Below are 16,854 nucleotides of genomic sequence, written 5' to 3' on the forward strand. Positions count from 1 at the left end.
AGACTTCAGCCACAAGGTGGGGTATGTGGAAAACATCACTTGGTACCCAGGAGGTAGCTCTGATTGCTGGGATGTATGACATGGGGGGGCCGGGGAAGCCCAGCTGGAGAGCTCTCATCGGTGGACAGCCTGCTGATGCATCCTTGAGAATCCCTGGTCCAGCTGGACCTACAGCCTTGCTTCTCTGCTCCCCTCTGGTTTAGAGGCCATGGCTCAGGGGGTAGGGAGGACAAGAGCCATTAGAATTCAGTTTTCTGACTGCTGGTGGTACATGCCTGTAATTCCCCCACTCATGGCCCTTCCATGGGAGGACTGGGACTGCAGGCAAGCATAGGCTAAAGGGAAGACATTATCTACTAAAACCAGGTTTTTGTTTTGTTTTGTTTTTTTGAGACAGGGTTTCTCTGTGTAACAGCCCTAGCTGTCCTGGAACTAGCTCTTGTAGACCAGGGTGGCCTCGAACTCAGAGATTCGCCTACTTTTGTCTCCTGAGTGCTGGGATTAAAGGTTGCGCCACCACTGCCCAGCCCTAAAACCAGTTTTTAAAAATATACAACTTTGATTTGCACCTTCAGTTTGGTTTTACTGATGTGTAAAGTGTTAGGCTGCTGTGGAGGTTTTTGCTTAACCATCTGGAGTTATGGACGTACAGCAATTGTAATCACCAACCAGGACTAAGTCCGGCAGATGTTAGAAATTTTTTTCCAAATCCCACAGCTATTGAGAAGGAAGGTAAGCCAAACCTCAAGTGTTGTACAGTATAGACTTCAGATCCCTTCACTAGCTCCCTGCCACCAGTCGTGAAAACAGTGCTGGCCTGTCTCACTTCACCCAAGTCTGCATTCTCTCTGCCTTGCAATTTCTCCATTCAGCACCCTCATATGACCTACAGGTGGAAGGGAAGGAAGGGGGAAGTCATCCCAGGACTTGGCTCAGTGCACTGGGTGTCAGCTTCCAGCCCTAGTCCTCGGGCTAGCTATAATTAGCCAAGTGGGGCCGCTGCTGGGATCGGTACACAGCGGTCCTAAGCAGAGTGGGGACTCAAGTGAGGGCAAGCGGAAGCCTGGCGTCTCCTGCCTGGGACTAAAGCAAGCGGAAAGGCGGGCTTGACCCTGGCCTGATGGCTACAGGTGTTTGCAGTTTTGTTGCACTCGGAGAACCCTATAGTTACTATTCCAAAGTTAGCGTGTCCTCTTGGGGTGGAGCGAGGGGCTGATCGCTCTGTGAACTGCAGACAGCTCTGCTTTTCTGGGCGCAGCTCAGGCATCCTTCTCTCGTGCCTTCGCCAGCAGCAATCTCACAAGCCTGAGCCGTAAGCTTTTTTTCCTCAGACTTGGAGCATATCTCCTTTTCTTTTCGGAAGGACGGTCTTGAACTCCCTTTACCTGCCCGAAGAACCTCCTCCTGGTCTCCCTCTCCCGACAAGGACCCTGGCTTGCTTTCCTTTTCTCCGGCAGAGCCTGACCCCAGCCCCTTGGTTTCAGGAAACCTTCCCTTTCCAGCTTCATCCCTGGAGAACGGGAAGGAACAGGATGACTGCGACGACTCTGCAGAACCTGAGATGCTGTGCAGCATGGAGCACCCCGGTCAGTTCTTTGCTGAAGCACAGAGGCTGCGGGAGCAGAAGTTGCTGCTGGATGAGGAGGTGTCAGTAGGGGGACAGGTATACGGGGTGCATCGGGTGATCTTGGCTGCAGTCAGCAGCCTCTTCCAAGGCAGGCTGCGGGGCGGTGGAGGTCAGCAGCCACGCTTCAGCCTCGACGTGACCCGGAGGGGCTGGGAGGCTGCAATGACCTTTGCGTATGAGGGGGTGCTGGGCCCAGCCTCGCAGGGCGAAGTGCTGGCTGCTGCAGAGGCGCTGGGAGCGCCCCGGGTGAAGAACGCGGCCCGGGTGAGGTCAGAAGGGCATGGCAAAGCCAGCGACGATGAAGAGAAGCTCAGCCAGGCAGAGGAGCTGAGGGAGAACCTGCACAGCATTGAGCGTCTCTATCGAGAGGGCGTCGGGTGCGACTTGGAGTTGGAAGCAGAGGGCTACCGCCTGCGGGGTGAGGGCCTGGGAGCAACTGCTAAGAATGCATGTCTCAGGGTTTTGTTTGTTTTGCGGTGCTAGGGATGGAGCCTAAGTCCTCACTTCCATTCTACACTGGGCCACACACCCCCGCCCGGTGTCAGAGTTTTGGATCATCGCTCCAGCAAGAATGTCCTTTTTGGTGCTTTTCCAGCGCCATCAAGAGATGCGCATGCGCGGTTGAATTGTTTGCCTAGATGCCCCGACAAATTTGAATTGATAGTTCAGGCGCTTTCCCCCTTGCCCAGTAACTAGATTTCCAGCCAGCTGGCTGGGGCTTACAGTACAGTCCATGGCAGTAAAACAAGCAGAAAGTGACTGACTGGCTCAGGTTAGCCAGAGGCTCTTGACATCGTCTAAGCACACAACAAACAAGAGACAGTCGGTAGAAGTCTCCCAAAGTGTCCTTTCTCCTCGGTGTGCTTGACTCTGGCAGCAGACTCCAGTCGGCTTCCTCTAACCAGTGGATCTCAACCTTCTTACTGCCGCGACCCTTTAATACAGTTTCTTGTATTGTGGTGACCCCCAACCATGAAATTATTTTCGTTGTTACTTTATAACTGTAACTTTTCTACTGTTGCTGGGTGGTGGTGGCCCACACTTTTGATCCCAACACTCGGGAGGAAGAGGCAAGTGGATGGCTGAGATTGAGGTCAGCCTGGTTTACAGAGTGAGCTCTATTACAGCCAGGGATACACAGAGAAATCCTGTCTCAAAATTCATTAATTAAAAAAACTAAATTATGAGTACCTATCTCACAAACCAAAATAAAAAAAAGGAAAGAGGACCTAGGACTTACCACAGGGCAGGGAACCCTGACTGCTCTTTGGACTGGAGAGAGAGGGGGAGAGGAGTGGGGGGAAGGGGAGAGGGGTGGGAGGAGGGGGAGAAGAGTGGGAGGAGAGGGAAAAGAGTGGGAGGAGGGGGAGGGAAAGGGGAGGCTGGGAGGAGGTGGAAATTTGTTTTTTTTTTCTTTATTCTTCTTTTATCAATAAAAAAATGTTAAAAAAAAAAAGGAAAGAAAAAACAAATCTAGGGCCTTGTGACACACACCTGTAGCACTTAGGCCGCTACAAAGGGAGGGTTCTCAGGAGTTCAGGGCCAGACTATGCTGGTTCCAGAAGTGCTCAGTCACACTCATGAGTGCTTAGTGGAGGTTCTCCGGAAGGAGAGCTATCTGTGGCTTTCTGCCTCACGGCATCAGATAGAGGGTGCTTTACAGTTTCATAATTATAACATTTTCATGAAGGTTTGGGGTTCCCACATAGTCATAACGCTACATGGGAACCCATCACTTTAAATCTTAGGGTACAGCAATGAGTAAGAGGGAGATTCCAAGTGGCTGTGAGCTTTTCACAACTGAGTCTCAGATACAGATGCTGCTGATATGAAAGCTGATTTCCCAGAATGTAGACTTTCTCAGACAACATGGACTAGGAAGCTCTAACTAGTGCTTGTTATCTGGGACACACCAGGCCACTACCTACTGCTTAAAAAGACAATAGAAACATCATTATCCTCAGTTGCCCTCTGAGAGGTACACTTTCCACAACTGGTCTAAAACAGTGTGGCATTCAAAAGATTCACTCATGGGGAACACAGAGACCTGACTAAGACCTCCTGAGACAGTTTCTAGCAGAAACTCTTTCTATCACGAAACTCGTCAAACACAAAGCAAAAATTAACACTCAAATGTTCATCAAATGTTCATCCCACTGGATGCTACTATGTCTAGTTCATCTCATCATTTCTGCTTGGCATTTTACTGAGGGATATGTGTTTTAAAGCAAACAAATAAGAGGACCCAAGTGCAGCTCCCAGCATTGTCACTGGGCAGACCACAGCTGTCTGGCCTCCATAAGAACCCATTCTCCAGTGCACCCACCCACATACAGAGACACACACATGGACATAACTGAAAACAATTAAAACAAATCTTTGAAAGGGATATTTGAGCTTTTACTTCTTGTTTTATTTTTCCTTTGGATAGAGTCTCACCTAGTTTCCCAGGGTGGTCTTGAATGCATTCTTCAGCCCAGGCAGGCTTTGAACTCATGATCATCTTGCCTTCATGTAACTAGGGCTACAAAGCCTTCAACACAAAGCCCAATTCTATTAAAACAAAAACTCTTCTCTACTTAAAAAAAGTATTGCATATAATTATGCGTGTGAGAGAGAGTGTGTGTGTGTGAGTAGCAGTTCACGTGTGTGTGTGAGTAGCAGTTCACGTGTGTGAGAGTGTGTGTGTGTGTGTGTGAGTAGCAGTTCACGTGTGTGAGAGTGTGTGTGTGTGTGTGTGTGTGAGTAGCAGTTCACGTGTGTGAGAGTGTGTGTGTGAGTAGCAGTTCACGTGTGTGTGAGAGTGTTTGTGTGAGTAGTAGTTCATGTGTGTGAGAGTGTGTGTGTGTGTGAGTAGCAGTTCACGTGCGTGAGAGTGTGTGTGTGAGTAGCAGTTCACGTGTGTGAGAGTGTGTGTGTGTGTGTGAGTAGCAGTTCACATGTGTGAGAGTGTGTGTGTGTGAGTAGCAGTTCACGTGTGTGAGAGTGTGTCTGTGTGTGAGTAGCAGTTCACGTGTGTGAGAGAGTGTGTGTGTGTGAGTAGCAGTTCACGTGTGTGAGAGTGTGAGTCTGTGTGTGAGTAGCAGTTCACATGTGTGAGAGTGTGTGTGTGAGTAGCAGTTCACTTGTGTGAGAGAGTGTGTGTGTGAGTAGCAGTTCACGTGTGTGAGAGTGTGTGTGTGTGTGAGTAGCAGTTCACGTGTGTGAGAGTGTGTGTGTGTGTGTGAGTAGCAGTTCACGTGTGTGAGAGTGTGTGTGTGTGTGAGTAGCAGTTCACGTGTGTGAGAGTGTGTGTGTGTGAGTGTGAGTAGCAGTTCACGTGTGTGAGAGTGTGTGTGTGAGTAGCAGGACCTTCCAGAGTCAGAGGGCAGCTCGCAGGAAGTGGCTCTCTCCTTCCACGTAGCTCAAAAGGCCTTGATCGGTCTTGATGACAAGTCCCTTTACTGAAACATCTTGCCTGCCCTCTGTTGTTTCTTTCTTTTTTAAAAGGTATATTTGTTTTATTTTATGTGTATGTGACCTCCTGCATGTATGTCTTGTACCACGTGTGTGCCTGATACCTACAGAGGCCAGAAGAAGGTGCCCAGTCCCCTAGAACTGGACTTATAGCTGTTCTGGTGGGGTGGCGGATGACTGTGACTCTTGCAGCTATAAATAAAAAGCACCTCTTGGTTTTGTTCACAGTGCACAGAAGCCTTTAAAGTTATCCATTGCTCTATTCAGTTTGTTTTGTGTTTCCTATTAGAAAACAGTGAATACTCATCTGCATGCATTAAGACTGTTTTTCTAGCTGGGTGGTGGTGGCGCACACCTTTAATTTCAGCACTTGGGAGGCAGAGGCAGGTGGATCTCTGAGTTTGAAGCGAGCCTGGTCTACAGAGATCCAGGACAGTCAGGGCTGCACAGAAAATCCAAAAAAGGAAAGACTTTTTCTAACGACATGGACCTAAAACGCTAAAATGTCCTCCAGACACTAACATGAGCATCATATATGGCACTTGAGAATTTTACAATAGTCTGGGGACAGTAGCGCATGTCAGGTCTCCATGGTAAATCTGGGAACAGTAGCGCATGTCAGGTCTGCACAGTAAGTTCCGGACCAGTCAAGACTACATAACGAGGCCCTGTTTCCAGAAAGCAAGAAAAAGATATGAAAGCAAAGATTCTCCAAGTTACTATTGAGACCTATGGAATCATAACCCAGGGATGGGCAGCGAGGGGCTGAAACCCAGGCTTTGCGTGTGCTAGGCAGGTGCCGCAGCACTGAACTACACTCCCAGAACGAAAGTTCCCACGTAATCATTGGAATAGCAATGCTACAAGTCAGGCTTATGTCAGGATCGGAGGTAGCGGCCTCGCAACAATGTGGCTTTCCTTTGCTTCCTCTCTATTGCAGTGCACCGAGTAGCCCTGGCCTGTGGCAGCGAGTTCTTTGGGGCCATGCTTCTGAGTGGGATGAGGGAGTCCCAGGGCACAAAAGTGTCTCTGCGTACCATCTCTTCGCAAGACCTGAGACTCCTCGTTTCGTTTGCCTACTCTGGAGTTGTCCGAGAAAGATGGCCAGGATTGCTAAGAGTCGCCCAGGCTGCGCTGCAGTACCAAAGCTCCTCCTGCCTGGATTTGTGTCAGAGAGCCTTGGCTCAAAGCCTCTGCCCTGCTCTTTGCCTGGCTTTGTTTCCTATGGCCGAAGCTCCTGGTTTGGAGAAAGTCTGGGGAAAAGCCCATCGTTACCTCCTCTCTCATCTGCCTGCTGTGTCTTTGTGCCCTACTTTCCCGTCGTTACCGGCTATCTGCCTGGCTGAGCTCTTGGATAGTGATGAGCTCCACGTACAAGAAGAGTTTGAGGTTTTTATGGCTGCACGGCGCTGGCTGGCTGCCAACCCTGAGACCGAAGAGTCAGAGGTTAAGGACCTGCTGCGATGTGTCCGCTTTGGTCGCATGTCTACCCGAGAGCTGAGAAAGGTGCGGGCAGCTGGGCTCCCTCCACCTCTGTCCCCCCATCTGCTGAACCAGCTGATAGTGGAAGCCGAAATACCAGGTCAAGAGAGGTGGAGGAAGCCTGACCAAGCGCTGGTGGTGATTGGTGGGGATGGGCTTAGACCTAACATGGACCGAAGACAGCCGTCTTGCAAAGTGTGGTGGGCTCGGGCTTTCCGCTGTGGCATGGGTCTGGTACGAACTGTGGAATGGTGTCGGCTGCCTGACCTGCCTGCCCCAGGGCGCTTTCGCCATGGAGCTGCAAGCCTAACAGGAAGTGAACTCTATGTCTGTGGGGGACAGGATTTCTACAGCAATAGCAACACTCTGGCTTCAACTCTCAGGTACCATCAATGAGTAGTAGGCCCCATGTGGGCAAGCAAGAGAAAGTGTCAATCTGGCGAGCCATAGGCTCCCAGGGTCACCCTTTCCGTATTTTTCCCATTGTGTCCAGGTGGAGCTCCAGTCAAGAAGACTGGGAGGAAATGGCACCCTTGTGCCAGGCTCGGAGCTTCTTCCCTCTGGTGGTGTTTGATGGAGAGCTTTATGCCCTGGGTGGACGGGGCAATGGTGTTGCCCTTAACTCCGTTGAGACCTATAACCCTGAACTCAACGTCTGGAGGTAAGCAGGCAAAGCGCCGTGGGGAGAAACTAGATTTGGAACAGGAGAGTGAAGCTGGGCACGGTGGCATACACCTGCAATCCCAGTGCTTCAGAGGTGAAGGCGGGAGCCTAGGCTATAGCAAGATCTACCTCACAATAAAAGGAAATAAAGTTGAACGTGCCGGTTGCCTGATCTTCTGTTCTGCTCTCCCTCAGGCCGGCACCTGCTCTTCCAGTACCATGTTTCGCCCACGCAGCTGCAATCCTCGAGGGTCGATTGTATGTAAGCGGCGGCTATAGTGGGACCGGCCAGTTCTTGGACTCCTTGATGATCTATGACCCCAAACTTGAGAAGCCTGAGACTATTTTGAGCCCAATGCGAGTAGCACGGGCTAGTCATGTGATGGCTGCTCTGGGTGGGAGGTTGTATGTGGCGGGTGGACTCGGTGACACTGGGGACCTGCTGAGCTTTGAGGTCTATGAACCGAAGACGGATAGCTGGACTCACCTGGCACCCCTGCCCTCCTCGCATGTCGGGGCTGCAGGTGCTGTTTTACAGGGGGAGCTCCTGGTACTGGGGGGCTACAGTCACCGTACCTATGCCATCTCCCACCTTGTCCATGCCTACTGCCCTGGTCTGGACCGCTGGCTCTGCCTGGGAACTCTGCCCAAGCCTCGCGCCGAGATGCCTGCCTGCATCCTGACATTGCCCAGTGTGCAGCACATAGCTTTGGTCCCTACTCAGCACCAAAACAAACCTGCTGGGTGACTGAGGATCAGCCGTGTTTGAGGGAGGAAGGGATAAGAATACAATGACAGTGACAAAGGGAAGAAATTATGAGAGGGTTGAAAAGTTGTATTGGTTGCTTGCTTTTAAAAGTCGTTATCAGTAGAAAGATTCTTATTACTGCAGCTCTGGTTGGCTTTGAACTGGATGTGTAGTCTGGGCTGGCCTCAAACTCAAAGTCCTGCCTCCGTCTCCTGGGTGCTAGGGTTGCATGTATTACCCCACCTTGATTGAGGACAGGGTCTCTTGTATCCTAGGCTGGTTTATAACTCCCTATATAGTCAAGGATGACCTTGAGCTGTTAATCCTCCTGCCTCTGTCTTGAAAGCACTGGGTTCACAGGCATATACACCTGATTGGTGGCCGAGATCAAACTCAAGACTTCCTGCATGCTAAGCAGGTACTCTGCCAACTGAGCTACGTCCCTATCCCTGAAAGAAGGCTTTATTCTTTTTTGTTTGCTTATTTTGTTTATACATTGTTTAATATTTATTTATTTCATATGTATGGGTGTTTTGCTTGCGTGTATACCATGAACCACACGTTTATCTGGTACCTGCAGAGGGCAGAAGAGGCAGCAGATCCTCTGGAACTGGAGTTACAGATGGTTGTGAGCAGCCGTGGAGTGCTCAGAACTAAACCCTGGTCCTCTGGAAGAGCAGCCAGAGCTCCTAACCAGCGAGCATCCTCCAGCTCTGTATGCAGTGTTTTGAAGCAGTCTCGTTATGTAATGCAGATGAGAATGCTTTATTCTTGTTGGTATTTTCCCCCACCCTGGACATGGAAGCTCATAAACTCCCTCTGTGTACATGAACTGTACCACGGAACAGGTGATGCTGGAACTCGTGGGAAATGGGAGAGGGACTGCCAAATAAATACTCCATTAAGAGAGTCAACCAGGAAGATCCCACAAGGATCAGTTAGAAATTTCAATGAAGGAAGTACAGCTCGCTGGGAGCTAAAGCCGGAGCTCATTAATAGAGTGCCTACTTAGCATGCTGAAGATTCTGGAACGACAAAAATCAAACTTCAGTCAAAGTATAGGGACCAGAAAAGGACATTGGGATAGTTGGAAAATTGATGTAGGAATGTGGAAGGGATTGGATACCTCCCCCCCCCCACTTTTCTCGGCAGGTAGCGTTTATTCTCCCATCTGCAGGATACCTGCATCTTCCCAACGAAATTCTTCCTAGGGTAGCTAGGCCCATAGCTAGCTCCATAGGCTGCCTGTAGAGTCTCCCCATTAGGTCTAGACATGGTGGTGCACACTGGGAATCCTGGCATTCGAGAGGCAGAAATAGGAGGACCAGGACTCGAGACTGTTTTAAGAGAACCAAATCAAACCCAACAAAATTAATAAAAGTATCAAGAAGGAAACCCTCCTACAAGACTTGGACTGCAGAGAGACCTGAAGCCATGCAGGTCTACCAGGGTGAGATGAGGGTATTCATGGGGGCGGGGAGGAGGAGCAAGACAGAGAGGCCAAGGTGTCCATGGTGGCGAAGGGAAAGTCTGAGGCTGGGAAGACGGGAAGAGTCCACCCCAATGCCTTTCCTTCCCTTTGATGAACTCAAGAATCAGGATAGAAAAAGGGCAATTGTGTGAGTCCGGTGGGGTCAAGAGGGCGGGAGACCACGGCTGAGGAAAGTGAAGGCCAAGGACTTGGGAAAGCAGTTTCTTCTTGTCAGTCCCTTCCCAAGTATTATTCTGAACCTGTTTTCCTCTTCAGGTTTTCGTTTGTTTTAGGCAAGTTTGCGCGTAGCCGATTCTAGCCTTGAACTCATTGTATAGCTGAGATGACCTTGAACTTCTGATCCTCCTGCCTCCAACACCAGAGTGCTGGGATTACGGGTGTGGGCCACCATGTTAAACTATATGTTTCTGTTTAAATAGACAAGGAATAGAGTTGATAATAAAAAAAGGTTGAGTAGAATATATACAAGAGAGAGACTGAAGAAGAAAAGGAAATCGGGGGACATTTTGCTTGTGATATGTTCATAAAGATGGCTATAAATAAAGGTTTCATAATGATGAAATCCTTCTTGTCTGGAAGTCTCTGCTATAAACAACATTCAAAGTGAAAGTCCCCATAATTTGACTTGGGTATTATTCTATGAACTATTATTATTAGTCTATGAAACTCCCGTCCATTTGTTGCTGCCAATGGCACAATCCATGGCCGTCCTCATTCCCCTCGTCTTTCTCCAGGATCTGAATCTCATCCAGAAACTGTCTCTTCTTTTGGCTCCAGAGGTAGCATAACCTCATGACTTCCACACGTGTGCCCTAGCACATGCGCCCCAGCAACATGTATCATACATTCGTGTGTACAATAATAAATAATTTTTAAAAGTTATAACTGTACAGAAAGATTATTTAATAGAATTGTGGAATGGAGAGATTTTAAAGATAACATAATTCAAATATTTTAAGATTTATTAAATCTTAATTTATTTATTAAAGATTTACTGTTTGAAAATTTGAAACACGTATAGACTGTGTTTTCCTCAGAGCCATCCTCCCATTCCCCTCCAGCCCCTCCCACATTCCTCAACTTTACCATCCCAATCTCTTGTCTTCTTTTTATAATCCAATGATTCCACTTAGTGCTGCCAGTACGGGGGTCTCTGGGACTACCAGGGCCAGCAATGATCTGAGAGAGGCAAGAAGGAAGCCAGGTTCAGCAAGACAGCCCATGCTCACACTTATAGAGTCTGACCCGAGCAGTCTATTGTACGCATATTTAGATGAGCACAGGGCAACTTGGGAAACACTCTCCTGGTGTAATACAATCCCCTGTGCACAAGGGGGCATAATTCCATTGAAACTCAACTCAGAGTACATGTCATGCCTTCCAAGATAGACGTACTAGAGATAGAACCTGTATTCGCTGACAGGCCCATAGCATAGACGTCATCGGGATATCAGCCACCTCTGGTCCTGGTTGTTGGAGTTTCGGGGAGCTTCTGGTCACACAGATAATGCAAAGACTATTAGGTATTGCAGATCCTGGTTGTAGGAGGTTGGTATGGCTAGGTTCAGATAACACATCACCAGGCTATTAATCCCTTCCATTCCCAGTCTTATGGGTGGAAAACCAAATTATATATCCTTTTCTTTAAAAAGACAAGCCTGCAAACCTTCCAGGTTTCCCTCATGGCCTGAAAGCGCAAGGACCTTTCTGCAGCCAACCCTGCCAGTATGGGCATGGGTTTTCCAGAGAAGACAGGGCTGCTGTACATAGAAGCTCACGTGAACTGTGACTGTAGAGAGTCAAGCCAGACAGGAACTCTGGCATAGATCATGGAGGGTCTCACAAAGTAATAATACCCCTAGCTGGGTAGCTATTGGCAATTGATGGCTGCTGGGAACTGGAGGATGAAACAGTTTTACTACATTTTATTTATTTATGTTTGAGTGTGTGTGCGCGCGCACACGCGTGTGTGTGTGCATACATGTTCAGTTACCTCAGCACATGTGTGAAGGTCAGAGGAAAGAAGTTCTTTTCTTCTACTCTGTGGGTCCCAGAGATCACTCTTAGCTTGTCAGGCTTGGTGACAAGTTCCCTTATCCCCTGAGCCATCTTGCCAAGCCACCTTCTCTTAAAATTAAATTTTATGTATTATTGAGAGGCATGTGTATGTGTGTTTTGTGTATGATTATGAGCACTCATGAACCACGGTGCATATTCTGCTGTGCTTCTGCTACTGTGATAAAGCACTGACCAGAAACAACTTGGAAAGGAAAGGGTTTATTTCTTCTTACACGTTATAGGCCATTTGTGGAGGGCAGGAGCTTGAGGCAGGAACTGATGCACATCCTCAATTAAGATTTCCTCTTCCCAGGCAGCTCTAGCTTTTGACAAGTTGACAATCTAGCCAGCCCCGTGTGTATGCAGAAGTCAGATGAGAACTCTGGGGAATTAGTTCTCTTTTTTTATGGGGGGGGGGCGGTTCCAGAGAAAGAACGTAGGTCATCAAGCTTCCACAGAAGTGTTTTTACACACTGAGCTGTCTTGCACGTCTGCAATCTATTTCTTATAAAGGGAGGAAAATAAAGGGAGGTGCTGCACCTGCGGAGTTTAGAAAGTGAAGAGGAATGGGAGGGGAAAAGAGAGCAAAGGATGGATTATTCGAGCCTCTGAGTGCTGTAACTGCATGAGATCTGGAAGCCTGGCTGGCAGGACCATCCCAGTCACAGGGGAGGCTGGAAGACAGGGCCGTCCTAACCACTCTCTCATGGTATAGACTGTGTTCTAAATCCTAGCTAACCTTTGGGATTGTACACAATAATTATGAATTTATACAGTTTCTGGTAACTACTGGGAACTTATGTGTTTGTTTACACATACACACACATGGGTTCATTTCTAAAAGATGTTCATGTATTGTTACCATAGTTGACTCAGAATATGGTGACTTGTGTTTCCTCCCAGAATAATGAAACAGATAAAGTATTGAAAGTCTACTGAGCTGGAATTACAAACACAGGCACAAGTCCCAATTCCATTGCTGCCTTGGTAGCCATGAACTGGTCATCCACTCAGGTTCTGTGCTAACATCCTAATCCATAATATTGGCTCACACTATAGTTCCCTAGGTTATAAAATAGGTTTGCAGAAAATTAGGACACAAAAGTCACAAATTAGGAGAGACCAGCTACGGATTCTTAATGACTTTCAAAGATTGTTAGGAGACATTTCCAGTCTATGACCGGCTGTTGGGGTAACACCTGATCTAATAATTCATTTAAACAAAACCTTAAATGGTGATAAAGATTTGGATAGTTCCAGAGAATTAACAGCTGAAGCAGAAAAGGAATTGTTGAGGAAAAATTGTAGGAGGCACATGTGGATAGGGTGAATCCAAATCTTAATTTTATTCTAGTCATATTGCTTCCAGAATTTCTCCTATGGGAATTTTAATGCAAAGGGATCATATTATTTTAGAATGAATTTTTTTTTACCACATAAGCCAAGTAAAAAAATTAAAAACTTATGTGAAAAAGTCTCTGAATTAATTATAAAAGGTAAATTGAGACTTTGTCAATTAGCAGGTATAGACCCAGCAGAGATTATAGTGCCTTTTACTACTGGAGAAATAAAAAGTTATGGGAAGACAATGAACCATGGCAAAGGGCTTGTACTTATTTTGGGGGAGGAATTAGTAGCAATTATCCCAAAAAAGCGATAGACTTAACCTTATAAAGAGAACTTCTTGTATTCTTTCCTGAATTGTATGTGATGCACCAATAACTGGAGCCCGTACATTTTATACTAATTCAAATAAATCAGGGAAGGCAGGTTACAAATCAGAAGAATTAAGCAAGGTGGAACAAAGCCCTTATAATTCTGTCCAGAAGGCAGAATTAATGCTATTCTCGTGGTGCTAAGGGATTTTAAAGAACCCCTTAATATAGTTACTGATTCACAATATGCAGAAAGAGTTATCTTACATATTGAAACCACTGAATTTATGCCAGATGATACAGAATTGACTTCATTATTTATCCAGGTGCAAGACATAATCAAAATTAGGTTTTGTCCTATATACTTAACACATATCCAATCCCATATGGGTTTGCCAGGTCCTCTAGCACAATGTAATGTAGAAATTGATCAATTATTGATTGGAAGCATGTTACAGGCCTCAGAATTTCATAAAAAACATCATTTCAATAGCAAAGGTTTAAAGAAAGAGTTTTCCATTACATGGCAGCAAGCTAAAGAGATTATAAAGAGATGCCCTACTTGCTCTTTATATAACCAAACACTGCTACCTGCAGGGACTAACCCAAAGGGAACTCAAAGGAATGAAATCTGGCAGGTGGATGTGTTTCACTCTGCAAAATTTGGAAAATTAAAATATGTACACCACACCGTTGACACTTATTCAGGATTTTAGTGGGCAACTGCTTTAAGCTCAGAAAAGGCTGATTCAGTAATCACATATTTATTGAAGTTATGGCCATCATGGGTATACCTGCACAAATAAAAACAGATAATGGTCCAGCGTATGTCTCTAGGAAAATGAAACGGTTTTTTTGCTTATTATAATATTAAGCATGTTACAGGTATACCAAATAATCCTACAGGTCAGGCAGATAAAATCAGATCATAAAGGATATGTTAAACAAACAGAAAGGGGTGGAGATGCCCCCAAAATAGATTGCATAATGCTGTATTAACCTTGAATTTTCTTAATGCTAATGAGAAAGGGACAACAACGACAGAGAGACATTGGATAATAGAAGGTCTTCTGAATTAAATCAAACAGTTTATTCCAAGGATGTGCTGATCTCGCAATGGAAGCCAGGAGATGTGCTGCGTTGGGAAAGGGATTTTGCTCTTGTTTCCACAGGAAAAGAAAAATTGTGGATACCATCAAAATTAATAAAGATTCGGTTTGAAGAGGAGAAACCTCTTGGAAAGGAGAAATGGCAGCTCGTCCACAATAGTGATAACCATACAGGTGGTAAGGAAAGCATATAGGCTGGGGGCAGGGTCCTGTTCTTGTCTTTGCAGGAAAACACTCATCTTCAAAAAATTCAAGGGACCCTGGATGTTTGAATACTGACAGATGTAAAAACAACTAGGATCATCAGGAAAATCAAATATGATTCGTAAGCACAAATCTTAAAAAATGTATGTATTTATATTTATAGATATATAGAGCTGGTTTTGGAGTTGGACAATGGCTCTGTCCTTTAAATCCAAGCAAGTTGTTAAAAGAAAAACCCAGAATTTCTATCTCTTGTCAGTAGCCATGATATGGGACAAAAAAAAAAGTATTTATAAAAAATTTTACTTTGCTTCATATCTATTTTTATCTTTATTGTACCTTTCATTGAATATATGTCCATATATGTCTATGTAAATAATGCTTAAGTTTTCCACAATGAACAATAAATTTTCCTACAGTGATCTTTGAAGTTTCCAGGAAGAAGATGGGGCCCGATAACAACCACTCCACCTGGCTATGATGTAACGATGCTGATAGCACGACTGTAAGACCTGTTTTGGGTATCAGCTGATCAAGATGGTTCCAACTTGGTTAGCTGAAATGGTGCACATTTTTACAATGTTCTGGCAAGACCTCCACCAAATACTCAGAGACTATTTACAATTATACTAGATATTAACCTCGGAACTTAACCATTATTTTACTTTCACAGGATCCCATAGAAAGCGTGTTGCCCCCCATAACAGCTGCAAGTAATTCTGGAAGATGATGTCCCCTCTCCCAACAAAGTTGTCCTCAGGGTTAGGGATATCATTTAGGAGTTGATTATAATTGGTATAGGGTTGGGGGTTGAGGGAGAAATTTTATAGGCTTAGGGATCTCTTTGAAAAAAAATTGAATGAGATAATAGATTGGTATGAGTTTACTCACACTAATAATAATAGTGAGTCATAGAGTGAATACTTGTGAGTTATTGTTTATAGGCAATTACATTGGTATAGATTCTTGTATATTGATACAAAGTTAAATTATACTGAATATTGTATGCATGCATGCTTCAATCTCTGCTTAAAATATTTTTTATATATCGATATAAATTTATTATATTGCAATGTACATTTCTACCTCTGATCAAGATACTTATACATTGTTTACATTTGGAGGTCATTGTCCTCATTTATTGCACAGTTGTTTATTGTCTTAGTCTTTAAATTTTATAGGTATTAAGAATTATAGCTCAATAGTCATCTATGTTTGTCATACTTATAGATAGACTAATCAGGTTCTTTAGATACATAGAGATTATATTCTGCATAGATAGATAATATCCAAACACTTCAAAGAGCTGTAAAAATGGCATTTAAATAACTTAGTGTTCTGTTGACGTGAGACACAATTGCTCCTGGCAGCACCCGTCTATTCCCGACAGAATGTTGAGCACCGAAGACACTCCACGTGGAGCTTGTTTTCTTCTTGGCAAAATTGGCCTTTGGACAAAGAAATGTCTATGCCTCAACCACTGACAAGATATATAGTATCCGGAAATGGATAAAACAGGCCTGTCAAATCTCGCCAAGACAGGGTAAGACAGTTTTGAAAATTTTCCTCCCTATGAAAATGGTCTGTCAGTTACTCTAGGCCTTAGCCAGAGTTGGTTGCTTCAACGTTACAAATGAGACTTTGGGTGATTGCCCAGGTAGCCAGTTGTTTCTGTCATTGTTTTTTTCGAGACAGGGTTTCTCTGTGGCTTTGGAGCCTGTCCTGGAACTAACTCTTGTAGACCAGGCTGGTCTCGAACTCACAGAGATCCGCCTGCCTCTGCCTCCCTCCCGAGTGCTGGGATTAAAGGCGTGTGCCACCATCGCTTGGCTTGTTTCTGTCATTGTTGCACATTTTGCAAATTGCTTGAGTGCACTTCCTGTTTACTCAAGTAATATTATTTCCCTTCTCAGATCTTCGATGGGGTTGAAGACTAGATAAATGTAGTTACTTTCCTCTCATGACTTGGCCAAGTTATTTATTATACAAGGCTTAAGCTAGTTAGGATAGGATATTTGTTTTTATTGTATATAATTTTGTATTAGGCTTAGAACTCTCTTATTTAAACAAAAGGGGGAGGTGCTGCAGGAAGGCTTGCAGCGTGTGGTTACCCGCCTGCTGGGGCGTGGCCTCTTATACTATGTATGCGATGCAGAGCCTGCATCCAGCCCCTTTTTTCCCTCCTTTTTGCAGGCTGCTCGTTTGGATTGTTGGATTGCTGGGTTCGATCTATGTCCACCATTCAAGCAGAGAATTCTGATTTGTGATTTTACCCCTAAATAAATATATATTTCTCATTTCTGAGCGAGTGTGGGACTTCTTTTAAGTGTCTGTTCACAGTTCAGGACATGCGTGGGCAG

At 45.5% G+C, this 16,854-nt stretch overlaps 1 protein-coding gene across 3 annotated transcripts; it reads left to right on the plus strand.

The window, feature by feature from the left end:
* Nucleotides 1-1,005: 1,005 nt before the first annotated feature.
* Nucleotides 1,006-10,468, plus strand: Klhl33 (kelch like family member 33). 3 transcript variants are annotated; one of them, XM_075949765.1, is made up of 5 exons: nucleotides 1,006-1,130; nucleotides 1,485-2,045; nucleotides 6,024-6,948; nucleotides 7,059-7,226; nucleotides 7,424-10,468. In XM_075949765.1, exons 1-5 carry the CDS (start codon nucleotides 1,121-1,123, stop codon nucleotides 7,974-7,976), a joined length of 2,217 nt encoding a protein of 738 aa, XP_075805880.1. In that variant the 5' UTR covers nucleotides 1,006-1,120; the 3' UTR covers nucleotides 7,977-10,468. The 3 variants fall into 3 exon arrangements, with proteins under 3 accessions (XP_075805880.1, XP_075805882.1, XP_075805883.1); XM_075949767.1 differs by having other exon boundaries at nucleotides 1,503-2,045; XM_075949768.1 differs by lacking the exon at nucleotides 1,006-1,130 and having other exon boundaries at nucleotides 1,141-1,663.
* The last annotated feature ends 6,386 nt before the right edge of the window (nucleotides 10,469-16,854 follow it).

Source organism: Microtus pennsylvanicus, chromosome 15 (assembly GCF_037038515.1).
Source record: "Microtus pennsylvanicus isolate mMicPen1 chromosome 15, mMicPen1.hap1, whole genome shotgun sequence".
Classification (NCBI taxonomy): Eukaryota; Metazoa; Chordata; class Mammalia; order Rodentia; family Cricetidae; genus Microtus; species Microtus pennsylvanicus.

Excerpts from the sequence above, each read along its gene's own strand:
- Klhl33 (XM_075949765.1), top strand. Across the intron at positions 6,949-7,058 it reads ACTCTGGCTTCAACTCTCAG|GTGGAGCTCCAGTCAAGAAG; the intron begins GTACCATCAATG and ends CATTGTGTCCAG. Across the intron at positions 7,227-7,423 it reads CCTGAACTCAACGTCTGGAG|GCCGGCACCTGCTCTTCCAG; the intron begins GTAAGCAGGCAA and ends GCTCTCCCTCAG.